At 38.8% G+C, this 23031-nt stretch overlaps 1 protein-coding gene across 2 annotated transcripts in view; it reads right to left on the bottom strand.

Annotated features, from left to right (window-relative positions):
* The window catches only part of NARS2 (asparaginyl-tRNA synthetase 2, mitochondrial (putative)), a 135296-nt gene that overhangs the window by 27048 nt on the left and 85217 nt on the right, over nt 1–23031 (bottom strand). For both annotated transcript variants that reach the window (XM_010853224.1, XM_010853225.1), the window contains one exon: nt 2120–2252. In XM_010853224.1, coding sequence (XP_010851526.1) covers nt 2120–2252 — 133 coding nt within the window. The remainder of the gene's footprint in view (nt 1–2119; nt 2253–23031) is intronic.

Raw genomic sequence — 23031 nt, 5'->3', positions numbered from 1 at the left:
GCCTCTTGATGAAAGTGAAAGTGGAGAGTGAAAAAGTTGGCTTAAAGCTCAACATTCAGAAAACAAAGATCATGGCACCTGGTCCCATCACTTCATGGGAAATAGATGGAGAAACAGTAGAAACAGTGTCAGACTTTATTTTTGGGGGCTCCAAAATCACTGCAGATGGTGACTGCAGCCATGAAATTAAAAGACGCTTACTCCTTGGAAGAAAAGTTATGACCAACCTAGATAGCATATTCAAAAGCAGAGACATTACTTTGCCAACAAAGGTTCGTCTAGTCAAGGCTATGGTTTTTCCAGTGGTCATGTATGGATGTGAGAGTTGGACTGTGAAGAAAGCTGAGCGCCGAAGAATTGATGCTTTTGAACTGTGGTGTTGGAGAAGACTCTTGAGAATCCAAGGGACTCTGCAAGGAAATCCAACCAGTCCATTCTGAAGGAGATCAGCCCTGGGTGTTCTTTGGAAGGAATGATGCTAAAGCTGAAACTCCAGTATTTTGGCCACCTCATGCGAAGAGTAGACTCATTGGAAAAGACTCTGATGCTGGGAAGGATTGGGGGCAGAAGGAGAAAGGGACAACAGAGGATGAGATGGCTGGATGGCATCACTGACTCGATGGACGTGAGTCTGAGTGAACTCTGGGAGTTGGTGATGGACAGGGAGGACTGGTGTGCTGCAATTCATGGGGTCACAAAGAGTCGGACACGACTGAGCGACTGAACTGAACTGAACTGAAGAGGAGAAATGAATAGAAGAATTGATACAAATTTCTAAAATAAACATATTGTAATTAGAAAATCAAACTAAGATATTAACCAAAATGGTAATGGAGAGAGAATTCATAGTAACAGTTAACAAATTCTGGGTACTTACTAAGTATCAGGAACTATCCTAAGTGCCTTATAATATTATCTGCCTAATCCTATGCTGCGATTCATGGGGTTGAAATGAGTCGGACACAAATGAGCGACTGATCTGATCTGAATCCTATGAACTACCCCATGAAGTAGGTATTATTATTCCCATTTTCTGGATGAAGAAATTGAGGCTCAGAGAAATTAAGTCCCATGTGTAAGGTCACACAGTCAGTAAGTGACGGAGCTAAGAATCAAATCCTGGCCCATCCAACTCCAGAGCTATGGTCTCTCTATTGATTATGGCCACAGCCTCCTGAAAAGTCTCCCATCCCTGTTTTTATCTCCTCCTAAATCATTCTTCATCATGCTGCTAGACAGATATTTCTAAACTGTAACTCTGACCATGGCCTTTCCTCACTAGGAACTCTCTCTCCTTATCTTTTGTATTAAGTTCAAATCCCTCAGCATGGCATTTAAATACAAACTCTATCATGATCTGACTCTTGACCATCTCTCCAGCTTCATTCCTGTTCCAGAGTTCTGGCAGCTCCTGTGGATGCTTTCTCATATTATAGCTATAGGCATGTTTCTCTAACTATAAAGATGCTTTGTTTATTTGCTTAGCAAATACCAAAAGCTACTATTTACTAAGCCTGCTTTATGCAGACCCCATACTTAGTGCTTTACACTATATACAGTCTCTCATTTGTTGTTGTTGTTTTACTTGGTGACTACTAAGTTGTGTGTGACTCTTTGCGACCCCATGGACTATAGCCCACCAGACTTCTCCTCCATGGGATTTTCCAGGCAAGAATACCGGCGTGGGTTGCCATTTCCTTCTCCAGGAGATCTTCCTGACCAAGGGATGGAACCCACATCTCCTTCATTGGCAGACAGATTCTTTACTACTGAGCCACCACTGAAGCCCACTCTTTCATTTACTTCTCACAATAAACTAATAAAATAGCTACTATTTTTCTCATTTTACAGGGCGGAAGCTAAAGATCACTATGGTTAGGTAACATAGCAAAGTTAATGGCAGCGTTTGGACATGAACTGAAATCGGTATGATTCCTGTAGTTTAAACTATTACACTAACAGCATTCAGTAGATGTTTATTAAATTAAGTAGTTCTCTATCTTCTTCATTCTGTGAACACCTGTAAGGCACAAATGTCCGAGGTAAAAATGTATACAGAAGCATTTTAATGTCACAGATGTCTGATATTTAGAAACTATTTTAAAACTTGAGTACCTACCTGCATGAGATCTTGAAGGCTCTCCAGAAAAGAAATCTCTGCTTCTACCATATAGAACTCTGCCAGGTGCCTCCGGCTCTGAGAATTCTCTGCTCGGAATGTTGGACCAAAGGTAAACACTTGAGTAAAAGCTCTGCAATTCAAGATTAACAGTATAAAAATAGGATTTATATGATTAATTCTAAGTTTTAAAAAATTCAGTGAATGCTTAAGGAAAAAAAAGTTTTGTGCCTCTGTCTCATCCACAAATCCACACATATTAGCTGTTATATTTCTTTAATGGGTGATAATAATAGTTTCATTAAAAATGTTACATTTATAGAAACCATTTTATCCCAAAGGAATTTGCAAATGTTTTACAAACCCTACAGCTTACTAAATATAGACTTATAACCACTTCTGGGTGCACTCCACTGCAGCTGCCTTAAACAGCAGACAAGTACATTTCACAGCAGTTGAGAACAAAGTCAAAGACAAATACCATAGCCCAAGAAGCCACACAGAGAATCTAGATAGCAACAGTTAAAATCAGAATTTCATGTGGATGAGGTGAGTCAAGCATTTTCTAAATATGTGAAAAAGGAATATCAGATATGCGTGGCAACTTGCCTTGTTAGGCTTACTCAAGTCCTTTACGCCCACTCAAGAGTTTTATTCAGTGTTGAATGACCCCTGACATTTGAGGGGTGGGGTGGATTTTGAAGAACTGTCTATTTTAACTGTGGTTTTCAAGAACCACTATAGCTCAACAACATACATGGAAAAAAATTATTTTTTTTATGTCCTGCAGAGAAGTGGTCATGATACCTTCATTCTGTAATATTTATAGTGCCCTTCATATATGAAAAAGGTTAACAACTGGGACTAGATCAAGCATGTATGAACAAATGAGTATTTCATGAGGCCATGTAATCTTTGAATTGTAAGGTTTGGCTGGAGCAAAACAAGAGATTTGGGGCTCCTTAGCTGTTATCCTGAACACTCTTCATTTGTCTGTCATCAGTCAGATAACATTAAGATCAGAAAATAGTACAGAAAACAAATGGGTTATAGATATCAGGGTTTTTGTTTTGTTCTTTAAGTAAAAATACTCTAGAAAATTAAACAGTAAAACAATAATACTGGAAATTATGAGATTTATTTTTTCTTTCAAAGGTCATTTCAGCTAAGGCCTAGTTGGTAAGAAGCTTAGGAATTTATGTTTTGGTTCTACAGTTACCTTCCCAAGACCACAATCATTTAACCTCTGTGAATCCTAGTTTCTCACGGAAAAACAAACAGTAAAAACTCAAAATTACTACAGTAACCTCTCCCAAGATTCAGATCCAGACTTGCCTACTAGAATGTTTCTGAAAACACTGACCCTACTTTGTCCAAAATGAAAACTGTTCCCCAAAACAAGAGAAAAATAAAATAGTGAACAATCCTGGTTTTCCTTTCACATTTTCCCCAGTTCTATTAATCTCAGTTAACCCACCTCATCACCCAAACCAGATCCCCATCTCCCTCACTGCTCACACGTTTCCTGTCACATAATTTCAACTGTTCACACCTAGGAAAACTCTTGCAAATCTAGAGACTATCCCTTCCCCCTCCCCAAATGCTTGTTTATTTGCTTGGCTGTGCCGGGTCTCAGCTGTAGCACATGGGATCTTCAATCGGATCTTTGTTGTGGCATGCAGGGGCTTTTAGTTGCAGCATGTGGGATCTAGTTTCCTGACAAGGGATTGAACCCGGCCCCCCCAGCACTGGCAGCATGGAGTCCCAGCCACTAGACCACCAGGGTAGGCCCTCGAGACTCTTATTTCCACAGATGCCATCTTAGTGTCATCTCTTGTGTCTGGCTCCTGCCTTTCTTTCACCAGTCCCAAGTTTTCAAATTCAAATCTGACTATATATCAGCCCTAATTTAAAAACCTTCAACGGCTGCCCCCTGCTCAACGGTTAAAATTCAAACTCCTAACTTGGACCGGACCTTCCTTGCCAAAGCCTTTCCTCCAACACACTGAGGACACTCTCCTTACATGCCCTGCATGCCTTAAGGCCTTTTCACTGGCTATCTTCTGTCTGTAGTGCCCATCCCCTGTTCCTCCCTCTCTAATGGCAAATCTCCATCCTTCAAGAATTGACTTAAATGTCACTTTTTCTTACCATATGTCCCCAACTTTATTGTTTCCTCCTTTATATGACTAACATTTTGTTTGTGTATTTATTATATAAAATGTATCACTTAGAAATATAATTATGCATTTTGTATCCTTTCCCCTCAAGAAACTGTGAAATATCCTAGAGCAGGAATAATGTTTTATTCATTTTTGCATCTCCAGTGTCTATGATAAAACAGGTGCTCTAGTTGAATGAATGAGCAATGATGATGATGACAGGCCTCCTCAGCTGTGAACTGGAAAAGCACAACATTCTCACAAACAGTAACATTACAAATAATGCACAGGAAAATACTTAGATGTATTTTACCATGGCTGTCACACAATAACTAAAATGGATCAGAAAATGTAGGTCTGTCCCAACAATAAATTAAAAAATTACAGGGCCATGAGTTTCCAATATATGCCTATGCAATCTCTCGCAAGGCTGGCAACAGTATATCTAAATAAATAAAGTGACATTTTTTCTGACACTGTATCACAAGAAATTGCATATACAGATGTGCACTAATGACAAAGGATATTCTACTGAGATTTTCCAGGGCATAAAAAGAAACTCCATGGTACAGCAGAAATTTACTTTGAAGGCTCTAAGAAAGACTTCTAAGAGATGGACAGCTATCCTGAAATACAAGGAAGGCCAATGGGATTGCTGTTCAGAAGTGACACATTATATATCAAGGTACTAGATACAGAGAAAACAGTGATTTCTGAAAGTACTACAGATTCAAGTCACAAGGGCATCTGCTTCTCACATGGACAGGGAACTCTAAGATGAGCAGTGTCAGTGATTTTTAACAATGGTTAACGATTTTCTCTCGCAATAAATATAGCGGTGCTTCCGAGGTGGCTCAGTGGTAAAGAATCCACGTGCCAATGCAGGAGACGCGGGTTCCATCCCTGGGTCAGGAAGATCCCCTGGAGAAGGAAATGGCAAACCACTCTAGTATTCTTGCCTGAAGAATCCCATGGACAGAAGAGATTCTTGTGCTACATGACTCTCGCAAAACAGTCAGACACAACTTAGCAACTAAACAACATAAAATATAGAAGAAGATCGGGGATTTTTATTTTGGTAAGGATCAGATTCTAATTGTGGTGCCCAAAAGTTAAGAGTTTCTCTAATAGAGTAAGTAAAAATCAATGGTCATGGTGCTTCCTCTGAATTACCAGAAAGATAAAATGAGCTGGAATGCATGCTGAAAATTTCCCTAATTTTGCATCTAGTCTTTAAGCAGATAAATGTTTAAATAATTCAGTAAAGATCACCCTATGTAAGCATCCAGTGTTTTTTTAAAATTAATTTATTTTTTAACTGAAAGATAATTGGTTTACAGAATTTTGTTGTTTTCTGTCAAACACATGGGAGTGACAGTGGTCACTGTTAGCAAGTGCTCCTTGTGGACCAACCATTAGTTGTGAGAACCGTATAGTTAACTCCTTTATCATTAACTAAATATATATATTGTTACTTCTATTTTCCAGGCAAAGAAACTGAAGTTCAGAGAGGTTAGGAAACTTCCCCCAAAGTCATCGAGTCATAGCCTAATAAGTGGTGGAGGCCAGATTCAAATCTAGATCTGACTCTTAATGATCATAGCCTTAATTATGATATTAAATTAATGATGCTCATAGCCAAACATGGACAAACCCAGGAAACAGGAGAGAAAAGTTTGTAATATGTGCCTGCCCCTGATCCCCTTTCTCAAAGATAGCTAGGGTGAGTGGTTTGGTTTATTGTGAATAGCTTATTTATGTGTTAAAATCTTAGCTCTCTAAAATAGGTTGCCCTCATGCAAATAATGAGAAGATAAATTTTAATCAGTATTTTGTAACTTTCAGCAGGTCATTCAGCCTTTCTGGTCTTCAAATTCTTACATGAGTGGGAGATAGGGGCAATTTGGCATTCTCTAGTATATTTTACAATAATTTTGTTTCTAGGTCCCTGTGAAATTGCTACGTTTTAAATTTATGCTGATTTCCTTTTTTTTCCTCTACCTTCCACACACATGCAAGTGGTTTGCAGCAAGGCTTGGCCCAAGCAATAGTTAAAATAAGATCTGAGAACAAGGCCATTTCTAAAATAAGATACAAAACCAGGTGAAAGGCCAATACTGCTGTGAGAAGAAACTAGCAGAAAAAACACTCAGCACTAAGAATCATTCTTGTGCCAAATTATGGAGAGAGGAAAGCTATATAAGGAAAGTCCATGAGCTTGGAGTTGATATTTAAGATAACAAAAGTACACTGAATACACATCAACTAAGATAGCTACAAAAACAGCTTTTTAAAAATAAAAAGTAAAGTTACCAAAAATAGATTCTACAAAGGTTATTTTCTCCCTTGTGTGGAATTTTATGAAGCCCTAAATTGGCAAGTGGATTATTATAAAACAGTCACTGATTGCTTGGCCATTTATTCCTCTGGCCCTAAAATTTAAGAGCTAATCTTTTCAAAGAAAAGAGGAATTTCTGTTGTTTTTAGCTGAGAAGAACTCATCTCTTAGCATAAAAGGGATCAGTAACTTTCCCTAAGGCCACCCACTTCAAACCTTCTATCACTTCTCAACTTCATTCAGGAAATGTTCATTGAACTCAAGTGAACTCAAAGACAGCTTTAAACAGGCTTTTAAAACAATCTTTCTCAAGTGGTATTACCATCATCCAGAAAACAATCAACTATTTTGCTACTGCTTTGTATCCATTGGGTTAGCAATTCTGTGACATATTTGTCATTCACTGCTTCTACATGCCTAACAGAGTGGACACCAGGCACCTCCTTTTCAGCTTTCCCCTTTCCTCTATCTTGCAATAGTACACTTGGTGGAAGGGTTTATAAAGAGATGGAGCTCTCACCACTTCATTAATTCTTATCAAGACATCCTAGCAAGGAGGCACTCTAAAATCTAAAAATGTCTTTATCATTATTGCTAAACATTTCTGCAAAATTAATTTTATTATGTCCTGTTGTAATTGTTTACTCATTAAGTTGTGTCTGACTCTTGGGACCCCATGGACTGTAACCCACCAGGCTCCTCTGTCCATGGGATTTACTAAGCAAGAATACTGGAGTGGGTTGCTATTTCCTTCTCTAGGGGATCTTTCCAACCCAAGTATCAAACACATATCTCCTGTATTGGTAGGCGGGTTCTCTACCACTTAACTACTAATATGTCCTAAGTATCTGATTTAGAACTGAATTTGAAGTCCAAGAAAATTTAATCTTAATTGTAGGATGAGAGTCAAAGTTTGATAGAGCCTGACAACAGACTTGCTAAAGGGAATGAAGAGTTGCCTCCTCTGATGAGCATGTGAACTGGGGGAGGGACATTCAGCAAAGGGAATACAAATCACACAGGTCCTGAGGTAGGAGACAGCCTGACATCTTTAAAGACAGAAGTAGGCCAGCAGCAAGATGAATGGTAAGAGATGAGGTCAAAGAGGTAGGAAGGGATCAGGATCAGAACACAGAGGGTGGTCCTTGTAAGCCACTATAAGGAGAGTCTGGATTTTATTTACTACTCCTTGAAATATCTAACATTGTATTTTTCTGTTTTTCTGACCTCCATCTCTGCCTCCTTCTACATTCTACACTAGCTGTTCAACAAACACTGCTAACTCACTTCAGTTGTGTCTGACTCTGTGCGACCCCGTAGACAGCAGCCCACCAGGCTCCCCGGTCTCTGGGATTCTCCAGGCAAGAACACTGGAGTGGGTTGCGATTTCCTTCTCCAATGCATGAAAGAGAAAAGTGAAGGTGAAGTCGCTCAGTCGTGTCCGACTCTCAGCGACTCCATGGACCGCAGCCTTCCAGGCTCCTCCGTCCATGGGATTTTCCAGGCAAGAGTACTAGCACTCTTCAAACTTAGTCCGAGAACCTCTTCTTTTCCCCCTGTATACATTTTCCCTAAATGACCTCACCTCAGTCATTTAATTAATTTTCAATTAATTACTTGTTGGCACACACAATTCACCAATTTGTATCTCTGGCCCAGACTTCTCTAAGCTCTAGAAGCACACATTCAGCTCTACTCAATCTTTCACTTGTCTCAAATAGAACTCATGCCTTCCTGACCCCTCACACTGGCTTCAGTCTTCTTCCAAGTTTCTAGGTCTATCCTCCCATTAGGTACACCATGTACTACTATTCACAGAGTCTTTCAAATTTTTTTAAAAATGACATATATGGATGTGACTATTTGCTTAATGTCCATCTTTTTCACTAGACTGTAAATTTCATGAGTGACCTTATCCATTTTTTGATTCATTACAATATAACCAGTTCTTAACCCAGTGCACAACACACAGCAGATAATCAAAACTTGTCAAATAACTCATTTTCTATAAAATACACTGATGCCCATAGTCTGAATCTTTGAAATAGCACTGGGATGGGGGTGAGGACAGAGGAGCAAGAAGAGGAAGACATTAAACAGAATATCAATTACTAAGCAAAAAATTCTGCTATGCCCTGAAATAATTTTTCATAGAAGGCACTAGGAGATGAAAGAATCAGTTTTTTGAAAAGACTCCCCACATGTTAGTTTTCGTTCTATAGGTAACAAGTACACTTTTGAAAAGTACCGTATCAGAAGAACTTCTCTAATTAGCGAAGATTTTACTTTTTGAGAAACTAAAATATAACCACACGAAAAAAAATTTCCCTAAGTCTTTTTCTATGTAAATGGAGAAGCACTTGATGTTCTGGCTTTTGCCGGAGTGGATACCAACAAGTTAAAACAATTATTGTCATTTCATCATTCCTGCAATGATGGACTTTTCAGAGGATGGACTATATTTAGAAAATAGCATGTTTCTCCAGGATCAAATTTTGCTATTTTTTTTTTTTTGCCACTTAATTTTTTAAATTGAAGGATAATTGCTTTACAGAATTTTGTTGTTTTCTGTCAAATATCAACAAGAATCAGCCATAGGTACACCCATATCCCCTCCCTCCTGAACCTCCTTCCCTATCCTGAGTCATACAGCAAATCCCCACTGGCTATCTGTTTTACACATGGTCATGTAAGTTTCCATGTGACTCTCTCCATATATCCCACCCTCTCCCTCCTCCCTTCCCCCCAGGTCCAAAGGTCTGTTCTCTCCATTGCTGCCCTGCAAATAAATTCATCAATACCATCTTTCTAGGTTCCATATATATGTGTCAGTATACAAAATCTATATTTCTCAGCATTTCTGATTACTTCACTTTGTATAATAGGCTCTAGGTTTGTCCATCTCATTAGAAATGACTGAAATACATTCCTTTTTATAGCTGAGCAATATTCCATTGTATATATGTACTACAGCTTCTTTATCCATTCATCTGTTGATGGACATCTAGGCTGCTTCCATGTTCTAGCTATTGTAAATAGTGCTGTAATTGACACTGGGGTACATGAGTCTTTTTCAATTTTGGTTTCCTCAGGGTATATGTCTTGGGGTAGCATTTCTGGGTCATATGATGGTTTTATTCCTAGTTTTTAAAGGAATCTCCATATCATCTTTCATAGTGGCTGTATCAATTTGCATTCCCGCCAGCAATGCAAGAGGATTCCCTTTTTCTCCACACTGTATCCAGCATTTACTGTTTGTGGACTTTCTCATAATGGCTATTCTGACTGGTGTGAGGTGGTCTCACATTGTAGTTTTCATTTGCATTTCTCTAATAATGAGTGATGTTGAGCATCTTTTCATGTGTTTATTAGCCATCTGTATGTCTTCTTTGGAGAAATGTTTGTTTAGATCTTTGAGAAAATAAAGTTGACAAACCATTAGCCAGACTCATGGAGAAAAAAAGGGAGAAAAATCAAATCAACAAAATTAGAAATGAAAAAGGAGAGGTTACAACAGACAACACAGAAATACAAAGAATCATAAGAATATTATGAGCAACTATATGCTAATAAAATGGACTACCTAAAGGAAATGTACAGATTCTTAGAAAGAATTCTAAGACTGAACCAGGAAGAAACAGAAATTATGAACAAGCCAATTACAAACACTGAAATCAAATCTGTGATCAAAAATCTCTCAAAAAACAAAAGCCCAGGACCAGATGGCCTCACAGGCGAATTCTATCAGACATTTAGAGAAGAGCTAGTGCCTATTTTTCTGAAACTCTTCACAAAAATTGCAGAGGAAGGAACACTGCCAAAGTTATTCTATGAGTCTACCATGACCCTGATACTTAAACCAGGCAAAGACACCCACAAAAAAGAAAATTACATGCCAGTATCACTGATGAACACAGATGCAAAAATCTTCAACAAAATTCTAGCAAACAGAATTCAACAACACATTAAAAAGCTCATTCACCATAATCAAATCAGGTTTATTCCAGCGATGCAAGGATTCTTCAATACACACAAATCAATCAGTGTGATATACCATATTAACAAATTGAAAGATAAAAATTATATGATCATCTCAATAGATGCAGAAAAAGCCTTTGACAAAATTTAGCACCCATTTATGATAAAAATGCCTCAAAAAATGGGTAAAGAAGGAACCTACCTCAACAGACTAAAGACTATATATGATAAGCCCACAGCAAATATTATTCTCAATAGTGAAAAACTAAAACATTCCCTTTAAGATCAGGAACAAGACAAGGATGTCCACTTTTACCACTATTATTCATGATAGTTTTGGAAGTCCTAGCTACAGCAATTAGAGAAGAAAAAGAAATAAAGGGAACCCAGATCGGAAAAGAAGTACAACTCTCACTGTTTGCAGATGACATGATACTACACATAGAAAACCCAAAAGAAACTATCAGAAAATTACTAGAGCTAATCAGTGTAAAAAGTCGCAGGATACAAGGTCAATACACAGAAATCACTTGCATTTCTATAACCCAACAACGAAAAATCAGAAAGAAAAATTAAGGAATCAATCCCACTTACCACTGCAAGAAAAAATAAAATATCTAGGAATAAACCTCGTAAGTAGACAAAAGAACAGTTTATGGAAAATCATAAGACACTGATCAAAGGAATCAAAGATGATATCAACAGATGGAGAGATACTCCATGTTCCTGGGTAGGAAGAATCAATATTGTGAAAATGACTATACTACCAAATGTAATCCACAGATTCAGCACGATCCCTATCAAATAACCAATGGCATTTTTCACAGAACTAGAACAAAAAATTTCACAATTCAAATGGAAACACAGAAGTCTCTGAATAGCCAAAGCAGTCTTGAGAAAGAAGAATGGAGCTGGAGAAATCAATCTTCCTAAGCTCAAGCTATACTACAAAGCTACAGTCATCAAGGCAGTATGGTACTTGCTAATTGCTTTAACTGTGTATTTGTCCTCACATTTTCAACGAGATACTACAACCATCTTTTCAAAAAAGGTATACATTTTGTCAAATGCATCTATTCGTGCCTAGATTATCCCTCCTGTAATCTCCCATGTTTAGTAGTCCTTGTACTGAGAGAATATACGAGAACTTTAGGTACATGCACCACATAGTATTTACATGTTATTTAAGTCTATGAAGATTCAAAGGCTACCTTTTCTGAAATCTTATACTATAGCGGAAGATGAGTCATTGTGACACTGAACTGTCAACAATGTCCTGAGCTCAAGTCCTGTACTGATGAGCCTTACTTTTTAAAGGTCATATAGTAATTAATCCAAAGCCTGTAATCCAAAGACCTAAACTGAAATTCTGGCTGCTGCTGCTGCTAAGTCGCTTCAGTCGTGTCTGACTCTGTGCGACCCCATAGACGGCAGCCCACCAGGCTCCCCCATCCCTTGGATTCTCCAGGCAAGAACTCTGGAGTGGGTTGCCATTTCCTTCTCCAATGCATGAAAGTAAAAAGTGAAAGTTAAGTCGCTCAGTCGTGTCTGACTCTTCGTGACCCCATGGACTGCAGCCCACCAGACTCCTACGTCCATGGGACTTTCCAGGCAAGAGTACTGGAGTGGGGTGCCATTGCCTTCTCTGAAATCCTGGCTACTCTGCTTATGAACTAGCCAGGTTAACTTCTTTGAGATTGAATTTTTCCATGTGACAATGAAGTTAAGTATACATTTGTGATGAGACTACTATAAAGATGAAATGAAACAAAATATGAATAAAGCTTAATGTAATGTAAACTTAATGTAGTATTAATTAATGTAATTAATATGGTAAGTGGTTCAACAAACGGGTTAAGACTATTTTTTGGTCTCTTTCTGTTTATGTCTCCTTTCTTTCCAAAGGTCTATCGTTCTCATTTCGTTGGTCTCAAAATCTCTTTATAACTTTCAATCAGTGCAAAAGAGATTTTGCTTATGTAGGCTATGTCTACCAATATTTACTATTAAAACTGAGAAATTTTAAAACATTGTTCACTTAAAAACAAACGATACACCCATCATGTCATAAAAACATCTTTTTAATAAAACTTTATAAGAGGAGTGGCATTGTTTTATATTTTTGTAAATTTTCTTCATATCTGGCTTAATAGAAGACAGCTGGATTCTCATATCTGCTTATGCATTCAATCATTGTGTTATCATAACTGGAAAACTCAATGTATACTCACGAAAGAATAAAAATGAAAAGAACAAATACTGGCTTAGTATTATTATGAAAATAGTTTTCATTTCAAAGGACTTTCTGAAAGGGTCCTGGGCAGGGGGCAGACAAAACTTTGAGACCCATCACATTAGGCAATGATTCTTAATAAGCAGTATTAATTCTGGGCTCTACCTGTGGAGACTTACATTCAGAAAATCTAAGAAGAGTTCTGGCCATGAGTATATTTTGAAGTTCTACATGTAATTACTATGTGAACTCCTGATTAAGCACTGCTGCTGCTGCTGCTAAATCGCGTCAGTCGTGTCTGACTCTGTGCGACCCCATAGATGGAAGCCCACCAGGCTCCCCTGTCCCTGGGATTCTCCAGGCAAGAACACTGGAGTGAGTTGCCATTTCCTTCTCCAATGCATGAAAGTGAAAAGTGAAAGTGAAGTCGGTCAGTCCTGTCCGACTCTTAGCGACCCAATGAACTGCAGCCTACCAGGCTCCTCAGTCCATGGGATTTTCCAGGCAAGAGTACTGGAGTGGGCTGCCATTGCCTTCTCCATATTAAGCACTACTACCCTAAAAAATAGTTAAGATCACTAATCAATGTATTTTTTTAAAAGTTTGATAGCTATCATTCTTTAAATGGATATAATATATGCTGGTGAGGATGGAGGGAACTCCTTGTACATGCTGATGGGAATGTAAAATCGTGCACTTACTGTGAAAAAGTCTGGTGATCCCATAAAAAGTTAAAAATAGAATTATCATATGATCCAGCATTTCCACTCTGGAGTATGAACACCAAAGAAATGAAAATAAGTGATCAAAAAAACCCCTCCCTGTATGTTAGTCACTCAGTTGTGTCTGACTCTTTTTGACCCCATGGTCTTGTCTGGCTCCTCTGTCCATGGAATTCTCCAGGCAAGAATACTGAAGTGGGTTGTCATTCCCTTCTCCAGGAGATCTTCCTGACCCAGGGATCAAACCCAGGTCTCCTGAACTACAGGCAGATTCTTTACCATCTGAGCTACCAGGGAAGCCCTCTCTGTGTGGATGTTCAAAACAGCATTTTTCACAATAGTCAAAAAATAGAAACAATTCAAATGTTCATCAAAGAATTAACAGATAAATGCTGCTGCTGCTGCTGCTGGTGCTAAGTCGCTTGAGTCGTGTCCAACTCTGTGTGACCCCATAGATGGCAGCCCAGGTTCCCCCATCTCTGGGATTCTCCAGGCAAGAACACTGGAGTGGGTTGCCATTTCCGTCTCCAATAATGGATAAATGAGATATGGTACATTTATATGATGGAATATTATTCAGTCATGAAGAGAAACAAAGTACTAATATATCCTACAATATGAATGAACCTTGGAAACATGATGTTAAATGAAAGAAGACAAATACAAAAGACCACATATGGTATAATTTCCTTTCTGTGAAATATCCAGACTAGGCAAATGCAGAGAAACAGAAAGCAGAAGAGTGGCAGCCAGAGCTGGGAGAAGAGGGAACGGTAAACGACTGCCTCATCGGTATGTGGTTTCCTTTTGGGGTGATAATAATGTTCTGGAACTGTATAGTGGTGTTGGTTATAGAGTATCACTAAAAGTAAATTTCAGGTTATATGTATTGAATTCTATCACAATAGAATTTTTAAAAAGAAACTAACTGTCCAATAGGCACTTTACACATGTTTTATTTCATTCTTGCTTCTCTATGAGGCAGGTGATTTCACTTTATTTACAATGGAAGAAACTGAAGCTTAGACAAGTTAAGTAATGAGCGCAGAGCAGCACAGCAAAGGTAGTTTTAGCCAGAGCAATTTGGCTCCACAGCCCACTTTCTGCTGAGCTGTGTGTGTGCACTCTTCAAAACTAACAAAGTGTAGCACAGACGATCAATGGTCCCACAACCCCACAAAATGTGCTACAAAAAGAAGTTTTGTACCTTTAATGTCACCGTTACTTGAGTGGAATTTGCCCCTCTATACAAGGTCATTTCATTCCTGGTTGCTGTTTTCGAAATACCTTTCTTCTTCCACTTGCTATCTCTGCATTTGCCACTTCCTACCATTTACAGCTCCTTTTGTCTCTCTTAGGTGTTACCTACAGCTCCTCCTTAGTGGAAAGGGGAGTCATTTATAAGCTTTGATGGTCAATCAGGATACTTTTTCATTCCATTTTAGGTTACAGAAAAGGATAACATGTAACACTATAACACGATAACACTGTGGGTCCTAAAAGGTTGAACTTGAGTTAAAACGAAGCTTTGTTAGAAATGCTTAAATGATCTACAGCAATAGTTTTATTACTTTAGCACACATTAGAATCATGGAGGGTTTGTTATCACAGTTTGCTGGACCCCACACTCAGAATTTCTGCTTCAGTAGGTCCGAGGGTAGGCCTGAGACAACTTATAGGTGATGTTGATGCCCCTGGTCCAAGGGTAACACTTGGAGAGCCAATGATCTAGAGTGGTTCTCAATCTTGGCTGCATAGAATAACCTATGGTACTTCAAAAAACAATGTTGATGCCCAGAAAAACCAATTAAATCTGTTTATCTTGGAACTTGCACTAAAATCTGATGCATCTGTATTTAAAAAAAAATCTTCTTAGATGTTATAACCACTGATCTAGACCTTCTAATTGTTAATTATGATTGAAGGTAAAAGGTACAAATAATACTCTTGTGGTTTCACAAAAAGGGTATGGTTTGTATGAAAGCTAGGGGACTACTACGAATAAAATATTTCTAATATTCTTGACAGATTCCTAATCAGAGCTTGGTATATGAACATAAAAGCACAAAGGGACCATGGCACACTAGGAATAGAGGCAAGATCCTTTCAAAGGAGCACTCAGCCTATAGAAATAATGCAGAAACATCTTGATTTCTCTGCATCCATTTTCCCCGAATCGGAACATGAGGAAAGAGGTCAGTGGAGGACAGAGTTACTGGATATTCTTCTGAATCTGTTCAAACGCCCAGTCATACATATTCTGTTTATCCCACATCTCCTACTCTACCAAGGGCTTCCCCAATGGCTCAGAGGGTAAAGAAACCATCTGTAATGCAGAAGACACAGGACGTGTGGGCTTGATTACTGGGTTGAGAAGATCTGGAGGAGGAAATGGCAACCCACTTCAGTATTCTTGCCTGGGAAATCCCATGGACAGAGGAGCCTGGCCGGCTGTAGTCCATGGGGTCACAAAGAGCTGGACATGACTGAGCATGAGCACGATGCTCCCCTGCCATACCAGGCCTCTTTCCCCCTCTTCTGATAAAATAACTCTCTGAAAGGCATTGATAACTTTAGAATTATTCAATAAACTATGCTTCCACCTTCTGTTAACATTCCATCTATATAAAGATGCATAACTCTCAGTATCAGGCTTTTCTGGGCTCTTTACTCAAAATGAGTAAATTTAAGCCATTTTATTCATCATCTTCTGAATTAGAGAATGAATGAATTGTTCTCCAGTGGTCGTGGCTCCCTGAGAAAGAATATCCAAAACTGATACACAATGAAAGGGACACAGCCTTCATCTTTTGATTTGGCTTCACTGATAAATATGTCTGTAAAAGCCACAATGAAACCGTGAGTGCTGCACAGAAACTAAAAAGAAATATTCTTAATGGTATATTAATAGATCATGGAGTGATCTACACAAAAGGTAGAGACTTTGGATTGAACTATCTGAGCAGTTGTTTTCAAATTCCCAATTCATACCTAACTCTTTAACAGCTCTCTATAAAATCCATTATCAAATCAAACACATATTTTGGCTACAGGTGAGCATGCATGAAAGTTTTTGAGATATTTCTTTGTATGTTGTTCCTTTTGTTTAGTTGCTAAGTCATGTCTGACTCTCTTGTGAGCCCATGGATTGTCACCCACTCTTCTGTCCATGGGATTTTCCAGGCAAGGATACTGGAGTGGGTTGCCATTTCCGTCTCCAGGGAATCTTCCTGACCCAGGGATGACACCCACATTTCCTGCATTGACAGAAGGGTTCTTTATCACTGAGCCATCCGGGAAGCCCACTTTCTTGTAAAGTAGTCCCACTATCTGCCTAGAGTTCAAATGTTTTCACTGAATCTCACACTACACTGTCTGAAGAAGAATCAGGAGGAAAGTACAGAATAGTCACCCAGTTGAAGACACTAAGAAAAGTCACTTAACGATGTTTCAGAAAAAAAAACAACTTTAGGTTTTTATCTTTACTTCCCAATCTCCATAATTCATCAGTACTAAATCAGCTTCTTAAGGGTGAAAAAAGGATGGCTCAGGTTTTGTACATTCTCCAAATTGTACGTTTATGTGGCACTTCAGTTTACTATCCTATGAACCTATCTCAAGTGCAAAACATACATTTTATTTTTTCAGTGTAGGGATGTACTATGGGAGATCAAGTGGGGGTTGACATCAGGATAAATAAAAATATGAACATCAACCAGTATATGTTACTAAGCTTGTTACCAATTTCTACTGCAAGAAAGAAGCAAAATGCATGGCTGAGTTTATAAGCAATTTCACCTAGAGCAGCAAAGATGAAGTTTCCCTTTATTTTGTAGAAAAGGAAGTAAATTTAATTTGATAAAGTAAAATACAAAGAAATGTTTCAGTAGTTTTCATGTGCATAGTTTACAGGTGAATTTTTAAAATTTTAATTTTTCTTAAAAGACACTAAATTTCTGAACTCATACAAAGAAGAAGTCATACCAACACCAAGGGAATGAAATGAAAATGAAATTCTGCTTTCATATAACGAGGTTACTTTAAAATATCTAAACAGATCCAACATAATATTACCCCAAGTTTGTTAATGCATATTCTCTTGGGTGACTTTTTTCCCACCAACTAGAACAGATTGATGAAATAAATTAAAATTACAGGTACAATTCAAGCCCACAGATCATATCAGCCAAGAAGAAAAAGATACTGCAGCCTAGAGTCTAGCTATGTGTCCTTTATCTTATAGTCGTCATTATCTACCATGAAATCATATTCATTTATTTCTTCAACAAATATGTATTAGGCTACTGACCAATATGGGCTTCCCTGGGGGTTCAGTGGTAAAGAATCTGCCTGCCAATGTAGGAGACACAGGTTCAAACCCTGGGTTGGGAAGATCCCCTGGAGAAGGAAATGGCAACCCACTCCAGTATTCCTGCCTAGGAAATCCCAAGGACAGAGGAGCTTGATGGGTTACACTCCACAGGGTCACAGAAGAATCAGAGAGTTAGTGACTAAACAACAACTAATCACTATGGAAAATATAGACATAAATTGGACATGGCCTTTCAGTTCAGTTCAGTCCCTCAGTCATGTCTGACTCTTTGTGAGCCCATGAACTGCAGCACGCCAGGCCTCCCTGTCCATCACCAACTCTCGGAGTTCACTCAGACTCACGTCCATCGAGTCAGTGATGCCATCCAGCCATCTCATCCTCTGTCGTCCCCTTCTCCTCCTGCCCCCAATCCCTCCCAGCATCAGAGTCTTTTCCAATGAGTCAACTCTTCGCATGAGGTGGCCAAAGTACTGGAGTTTCAACTTTAGCATCATTCCTTCCAAACAACACCCAGGGCTGATCTCCTTTAGAACGGACTGGTTGGATCTCCTTGCAGTCCAAGGGACTCTCAAGAGTCTTCTCCAACACCACAGTTCAAAAGCATCAAATCTTCGGCGCTCAAGGAACTTACAGACTATTAACAGTAGGGACATCACAGATCTAAATCTTCAAGCTACAATTATAAAATTCCTAAGAAAAGAAACACAGAAGAAAACCTTTTGCATTTTTTGGAATAAAATTCAAAATTCATGAATCACATAAGAAAAAAAAACTGATAAAGTATACACCAACAAAATGAAAAAACTTTGATCTTTAGAAGACAGTTAAAAAGATGGAAACAGATGACAGACTGGGAGAAAGTAATTACAATGCATAAATCTGATACAGGGCTAATATCCAGAACATATAAAGAATTCTTACAACTTCACAAACAGATGGAAAGATATACCGTGTCTCTGGACTGGAAGAATCAATACTGTTAAAATGGCCATACTACCCAAGGCAATCTAGGATTCAATGCAGTCCCTATAAAACTACCAATGGCATTTTTCACAAAACTAGAACAAATAATTTAGAATGTGTATGGAAACACAAAAGACCCTTACTAGCCAAAACAATTCTAAGAAAGAACAGAAGGAATCATGAAGAACTGAAGGAATCATGCTCCCTGGCTTCAGAATATAATACAGAACTGCAGTCATCAAAACAGTATGGTACTGGCATAAAAACAGGTACACAGCTCCACAGAGCAGGAGACAAAGCCCAGAAATAAACCCACACACTTATGGTCAATTAGTCTACAACAGTGGATGCAAGAAAACACAATGGAGACAAGACAAGCTCTTTAATAAGTGGTGCTGGGAAAATTGGATAGCTACATACAAAAGAGTGAAATTAGAACATTCCCTAATAGCATATACAAAAATAAACCCAAAATAGATTAAAGATCTAAATATAAGACCAGATACTATAAAACTCCTAGAGGAAAACTCTTAGAACACTCTTTGACTGAAGTTACAGCAATAATTTTTTGGATCTGACACCTAGACTAATTGAAATAAGAGCAAAACTAAACAAATGAGGCCTAGTCAAACTTGTAAGCTTTTGCACTGTGAAGGAAACCTAACAGAAAAAAAGACAAAGATGGTAACAATAACCCGGTGTACGAGACAGCAAAAGAGACACTGATGTACAGAACAGTCTTATGGACTCTGTGGGAGAGGGAGAGGGTGGGAAGATTTGGGAGAATGGCACTGAAACATGTAAAATATCATGTAGGAAACGAGTTGCCAGTCCAGGTTCGATGCACGATGCTGGATGCTTGGGGCTGGTGCACTGGACGGCCCAGAGGGTTGGTATGGGGAGGGAGGAGGGAGGAGGGTTCGGGATGGGGAACACATGTATACCTGTGGCGGATTCATTTTGATTTTTGGCAAAACTAATACAATTATGTAAAGATTAAAAATAAAATAAAATTAGGAAAAAAAAAAAGACAACCTACGGAATGGGAGGAAATATTTGCAAATAATGGGACTGACAAGGGATTAATTTCCAAAATATATAAACAGTCAATATAAAAAATAAAAACAACCCAATCAAAAAATGGACAGAAGACCTGAATAACATTTCTTCAAAGACATACAAATGCCCAACAGGCACTTGGAAAGATGTTCAGTGTCACTAATTATTAGAGAAATGCAAATCAAAACTACAATAAGGAACCACTTCACACCAGTCAGAATGGCCATCACCAAAAAATATACAAACTATAAATGCTAGAGAGAGTGTGGAGGAAAGGGAACCCTTCTACACTGCTGGTGGGAACGTAAATCTGTGTAGCCACAATGACAAAAAGTCTTGAGGTTCCCTAACACACTAAACATTGAGTCACTATGTGAGCCAGCAATGCCAGATCTGGCATATATCTGGAAAAGACGGTCATCTGAAAAGATACATGTACCCCAATGCTTACAGCAGCGTTATTTACAATAGCCAGGACATGGAAGTGACTTAAATGTCCATTGACAGATGAATGGATAAGGAAGATGCAACACACACACACACACACACACACACACACAGTAAAAAATATACTACTAAGCCACAAAAAAGAATGAAATAATGCCACTGGGAGCAACACGGATAAACCTAGAGATTAAAAATATCATAGGAAGCTATTTATACATGAAATCTAAAAAAAAAAAAAAAAAAGAGAGAAATGAACTATTTACAAAACAGAAATAGACTGACAGACATAGAAAACAAGTTTATGGTTACCAATTGGGAAAGCAGGGTGATGGGGAGGGACAAATTAAGAGTTTGAGATTAACATATACATTCTATTATATATGAAATAAACAATAAGCACCTACTGTATAGCACAGGGAACTATATTCAGTATCTTGTAATAACCTATAATGGAAAAGAATCTGAAAAAGAATATACATATTCAGTTATATATATATATAACTGAATCACATTGTTGAACCCTTGAAACTAATACAACATTGTAAATCAACTATACTTTTATTAAGAAAAAAGAAAAAGAACTCATAACTCAATAATAAGAAGACAAACAGCCTAATAAAATGGGCAAATGAATTCAAAAGACAATTCATGTAAGATTTATAAATGACCAGTAAGCGCACACACACACAATTTAACACTACTATCACAGACATGCAAATTAAAACTATAATGAGATACCATATGCTTAGTAGACTGATTAAAAAAATACAACACTGGACTTCCCTTATAGCTCAGTGGTTAAGAATCTGTCTGCCAATTAGGACACACAGGTTCAATCCCTGGTCTGAGAAGATTCCACATATCTCAGGGCAACTAAGCCTGTACACAACTACTGAGTCTGTGCTCTGGAGCCTGAGAACCGCAAGTGCTGAGCCCAAGCGCTGCAACTACTGAAGCCCTACAGCCAGTGCTCTGCAATAAGAGAAGCCACTGCAGTGAGAAGCCTCCATACTGCAACTAGGGAGTAGCCTTTGCTAACTACAAATAGAGAAATCCCCCACACAGCAGTGAAGACCCGTCACAGCCATAAATAAATAAATAAAAATATAACACCAATTTTTTTCAAGGATGTGGAGCAAACAGAACTTTTATACATTGTTGGAGAGTACAAGAATTTCAGAAATCTGTGTGGCAGTTTCTTCTAAAGTTAATCATACATACAACCCAGAAACTCTTAGGAATTTACCAAAGGGAGATGAAAACTACTTGAACATAATGGGCATATATGCATGAATTTCCACAGAGCTTCATTCATAATAGGCCCAAACTGGAAACAACCCACGTGTCTACCAAAAGATGAATGAATTAACAAATTTTATGTCCATGCAATGGAATAATATTCAGAAATTAAAAAGAACAAACCAGGGCTTCCCTGGGTGGCTCGGTGGTAAAGAATTCGCCTGCTAGTATAGGAGACACGGGTTCAGTGTCTCATCCAGGAAGATCCCACATGTGCAGAGCAACTAAACCCGTGTGCCACAACCGTTGAGCCTGTGCTTTAAAGCCTAGGAGCCTTAACTACCGAGTCCATGTGCCGCGACTACTGGGGCCCACAGGCCCTAGACCCCGTGCTAGGCAACAGGAGAAGTCATGGCAATAAGAAGCCTGTGCACGGCAACTAGAGAGTAGCTCCCACTCTCCCCTACTAGAGGAAAGCCTGCATATCAACAACGACTCAGCTCAGTCAAAACTTAAAAAAAAATTACAACGACAACAACAAAAAACCACTGGATGAACGTTGAGTGAAAGATGACAGAGAAGAGTCTGATAAATAAGATACTGCTGTCGTTGTTCAGTGGTTCAGTTGTGTCCGACTCTGTAACCCCACAGACTTCAGCACACCAGGCTTCCCTGTCCTTCAACATCTCTGGCAGCTTGCTCAAATTCATGTTCATTGAGTTGGTGATGCCATCCAACCATCTCATGCTCTGTCATCTCCTTCTCCTCCCGCCTTCAATTATTCCCAGCATCAGGATCTTTTCTAATGAGTTAGTTTTTCACATTAGGTGACCAAAGTATTGGAGCTTCAGTTTCAGCATTAGTCCTTCCAATGAATATTCAGGATTCATTTCCTTCAGGACTGAATGGTTTGATCTCCTTGCAGTCTAAGGGATTCTCAAGAGTCTTCTCCAACACCGCAGTTCAAAAACATCAATTCTTCGGCGCTTAGCTTTATGGTCCAACTCTCACATCCATACATGACTACTGGAAAAACCATAGCTTTGACTAGATGGACCTTTGCTGGCAAAGGAACTTCTCTGCTTTGTAACATGCTGTCTAGGTGTGTCATAGCTTTTCTTCTAAGGAATAAATGTCTTTTATTTTCATGGCTGCAGTCACAATCTGCAGTGATTTTCAGATCAGATCAGATCAGATCAGTCGCTCAGTCATGTCCGACTCTTTGCGACCCCATGAACTGCAGCACGCCAGGCCTCCCTGTCCAACACCAAATTCTGGAGTTCACTGAGACTCACGTCCATCGAGTCAGTGATGCCACCCAGCCATCTCATCCTCTGTCGTCCCCTTCTCCTCTTGCCCCCAATCCCTCCCAGCATGAGTCTTTTCCAGTGAGTCAACTCTTTGCATGAGGTGGCCAAAGTACTGGAGTTTCAGCTTT

This window comes from Bison bison, unplaced genomic scaffold (assembly GCF_000754665.1).
Source record: "Bison bison bison isolate TAMUID 2011002044 unplaced genomic scaffold, Bison_UMD1.0 scf7180017864324, whole genome shotgun sequence".
Classification (NCBI taxonomy): Eukaryota; Metazoa; Chordata; class Mammalia; order Artiodactyla; family Bovidae; genus Bison; species Bison bison.
The sequence above is the reverse complement of the archived record's forward strand: the minus strand, read 5'-3'. Positions and strand labels throughout refer to the sequence as shown.